This window comes from Protobothrops mucrosquamatus, unplaced genomic scaffold (assembly GCF_001527695.2).
Source record: "Protobothrops mucrosquamatus isolate PMUCROS unplaced genomic scaffold, P.Mucros_1.0 scaffold584, whole genome shotgun sequence".
Lineage (NCBI taxonomy): Eukaryota > Metazoa > Chordata > Lepidosauria > Squamata > Viperidae > Protobothrops > Protobothrops mucrosquamatus.
The window spans coordinates 248501-252060 of NW_015386884.1; the positions used below are offsets into that span (position 1 = coordinate 248501).

Here is a 3560-nt window from a genome sequence, read left to right on the forward strand (position 1 = left end):
CCCGCCCTTCTCCCAATGGACTCAGGGCGGCTTACAGCCAATTAAAAACAGAACAATCAATACAAATCTACAAAATTTAAAATCAATTAAAAGATATATACAATAGGCCTATTCATGTTTTAAAATTAATTAAAAACCGGTTTAAAATATCCCTAGGCCAGTCCTGCCTGCTGGAACAACCATGTCTTGAGGGCGCGGCAGAAGGAGGGGAGATCCGGAATCAACCGGATCTCTGGGGGCAGCTCGTTCCAGAGGGTGGGGGCTCCAACAGAGAAGGCTCTCCCCCTGGGGGTCGCCAACCGACATTGTCTGATTGACGGCACCCTGAGGAGACCCTCTCTGTGGGAGCGTATCGGCCGGTGAGAGGTAATCTGTGGCAGAAGGCGGTCTCGGAGATTACAGATGGAGAAAGACGGATGATCTTTTGTTTTCCTGGATAAATCATTTGGGCCCTTGAGAAATTTTAGTGATGTTCCTGTGACTTTGGAGGGAGGGAGCAGCCTCGCTTTTCTACGGTCTGCCCCAGGATGATTGTGCCCCAACCAGAGGCCAGCCTGAGGGACCTAGAACCGAGCAAGAGGCATGGATTGGTCAATGCTCCACCCTTCCTGTCCTCAGCTCCCCCCCACCCAGGGGATACAGGGTAGAAGTGTAGTTGCCCCATTTCCAGCACAAATTTATTTCATAAATTCATATAGTTGTACATAGTTGGCTCTGGGTGACTTTAAAAATCCTCTGCATACATACTAAAGAGCTGTTTTAAAAACCCCAGTGACCCTTCAGGGCAGGGACAACACAATCAAATCAGCCACTTGATTGGCTCCTGTCCATTTGGGGTCCCCAGGAGATCACGGATAGAACCATGTTTCTAGGGCCTTTTGGAAAAGCAGCAGGGTGGGTGGGGCCAAGGTGCCTAAAGCGGGACTAGAATTCACCATCTCCTGGTGATTGAGCCAAACTCACCTAGCTGTCTTTTGTACCTTAGGCAGAACTGGAACTCACAGTCAAAGGCTGAGAACTTTGCTGCTCTGTTGGGCTTCACAGTTCTGGGATACCAGAACCTTTATTTACTTATTAAATGTATTTATTGACTTACTAAGTTTCTCTGCTGCCCATCTCACTCTCCAGATCAACTCTTTCGCCTCCCGGTGGCTTTGTTTTACGCCCTGACATCGGTCCCTCTTACTCACTGCCCTCCCTTTCTTTCCTTTCCCCTCCCTTGAACCCAGGCCTACGTAGTGCTGGGCCAGTTCTTAGTGCTGAAGAAGGACGAAGACCTCTTCCGCGAATGGCTGAAGGACACGTGCGGAGCCAACGCCAAACAATCCAGAGACTGCTACGGGTGCCTGCGCGAGTGGTGCGATGCCTTCTTGTGAGGGCTGCGGGTCGAAGCCAGGTGGGGCTCTGAGGGCTTCTGTAGGTAGCTGGCAGCTGACCCCTCCCCGGTCCTCCTCCGCAGAAACGCCCTCTCGGCTTTGCAGCCTGCACGAGGCTCCTTTCTGGATTTCCCTCCGAATCCTAGACAAAAATGATGCGCCTTTTTAATGTCCCTCAACTTCTGCCCTCCGAAGAGGGAGTTCGGAAGGGTACCGTGTTCCAGTCTTGACCCCTGACCGGTTTCCCCCCTTTTGTAGCGTTCTCTGTTGGATCCTTCCTTAACTCTTCCCGTGCTGAGTTCTCGGCCTTCCCGAGCCTGCGGTTTAACTCCCAGAATCGAGATTTGTACTATGAAAATTGGCGGAGACGTTCTTGGTCTCTTCTCAGGCCTCTGTGTAACCTGACGCCACCCTGGCTGAAGGTCAGGAACCCAAATAATGCCACGTTTTAAAATCAATAAAAACCAGCTGTGTTTAATATTCAGGGGTGCTTGAAAGTCTTTGGGGAGGGGGGGGGGTTCTGCATGAGAGTTACTGGAAGAGCTGTGGGTTGGGGGGTGGATCTCAGGTGGGGGGATACTGTATGTGGCAAGTCTGCCCCCCCCCCCCGCATCACTCACTGAGTTGAAAGGAAGTTCAGGAGTTGCTCTCTTAATCTCACTGTACAACGGGGTGATCAAGTAAGTCATTTATGAAGATATTGAAAAGTATTGGACCCGATACAGAACTGTGGGGTGCCCCACTGCTTACTTCCCTCTATACGGATGTAGTTCCGTCCTTGGCAACTTTAACACTTGTGGACTTCAACTCCCATACTAGCTGGCTGGGGAATTCTGGGACTTGAAGTCCACAAGTGTTAAAGTTGCCAAGGACGGAACTACATCCGTATAGAGGGAAGTAAGCAGTGGGGCACCCCACAGTTCTGTATCGCAGAGGTCCCCAACCTTTTGGGCACCAGGGACCGGTTCCGTTCCGTTTTTCTGCAGACCGGAGGGTGCGTGGTTTTGTGTGCTGCCTGCATCTCGCAGATGGAGCTTCGCTTGTTTGTGTGGCCCAGTTGCTGGCATGCTGCAGCCCGGTACCGGTCCATAGACCGGGGGTTGGGGACCCCTGCTGTATCAGGTCCAATACTTTTCAATATCTTCATAAATGACTTAGATGATGGAATAGAAAGGATCCAGAGGGATCTTGACAGGCTTGAACACTGGGCCCTGTCTAACAAAGTGAAATGCAATGTAGAGAAAGGAAAAGTCTTACACTTAGGCAAGAAAAACTATGTAGGTACAGACTAGGTAAAACTTGGCTTAATGCCAGTAACTGTGGGAGGGACCTCGGAATCCCAGTGGACAATCACTTAAATATGAGCCAACAATGTATTATACTACAGCAGTCAAAAAAACCCAATGCAGTCCTAGTCTGCATTAATAGAGGGATAGAATCAAGATCATGTGAAGGGTTGTACTGCTTTATAAGGCCTTGGTAAGACCACACTTGGAATATTGCATCCACTTTTGGTCACCGTGATAACAAAAACAATGTTGAGACTCTAGAAAGAGTGCAGAGAAGAGCAACAAAGATGATTAGGGAACTGTTAAGAGGAATTGTTAAGAGCAGTGGTTCTCAACCTTTTTAATGCCGCGACCCCAACCGGTCGTAAGTCAAGGACTAAACCAGTCGTAAGTCGAGGACTACCCAACCGATCGTAAGTCAAGGACTTTCCCTGCCCGGGAGCGCCACGCATGCGTGGTTCCGCCCCCTGCGCCGGCCGAGGCGTAGCTGGCAAGCGGCAGAGACGGAGCAGGCCGACCACCAGCGGGCCCAGCCCAAGGGAGGTAAGGCACCCGCCGGAAAAGGGGGAAAAAATGGTGGACAAAAAAAATGGCAGACAGCCTTGCTTGGTGACCCCCGTGAAATGGCCGATTGACCCCAAATGGGGTCCCGACCCACAGGTTGAGAACCACTGGTTAAGAGGAATTGGGTAGGTTGAGTTTAATGAAAAGAAGGGCCTGGGGTGACACGATAGCATCTTCCAATATCTGAGGAACGCCTATGAAGACGAGGGGGTCAAACTAATTTCCAAAGCACCAAAAAGCAAGACAAGAAGTGACGGAAACTAACCAAGGAGAGAAGCAACCTAGAGGAGAAGCTTCCTGACAGTTGAAAACCATCAGTGGAACAGCTTCC

At 50.4% G+C, this 3560-nt stretch overlaps 1 protein-coding gene across 1 annotated transcript; it reads left to right on the top strand.

Moving 5' to 3' along the window:
- Positions 1-527: 527 nt before the first annotated feature.
- LOC107288751 (barrier-to-autointegration factor-like) lies at positions 528-1836 on the top strand. The gene is made up of 2 exons (XM_015817396.1): positions 528-548; positions 1230-1836. Exons 1-2 carry the CDS (start codon positions 528-530, stop codon positions 1374-1376), a joined length of 168 nt encoding a protein of 55 aa, XP_015672882.1. The 3' UTR covers positions 1377-1836.
- The last annotated feature ends 1724 nt before the right edge of the window (positions 1837-3560 follow it).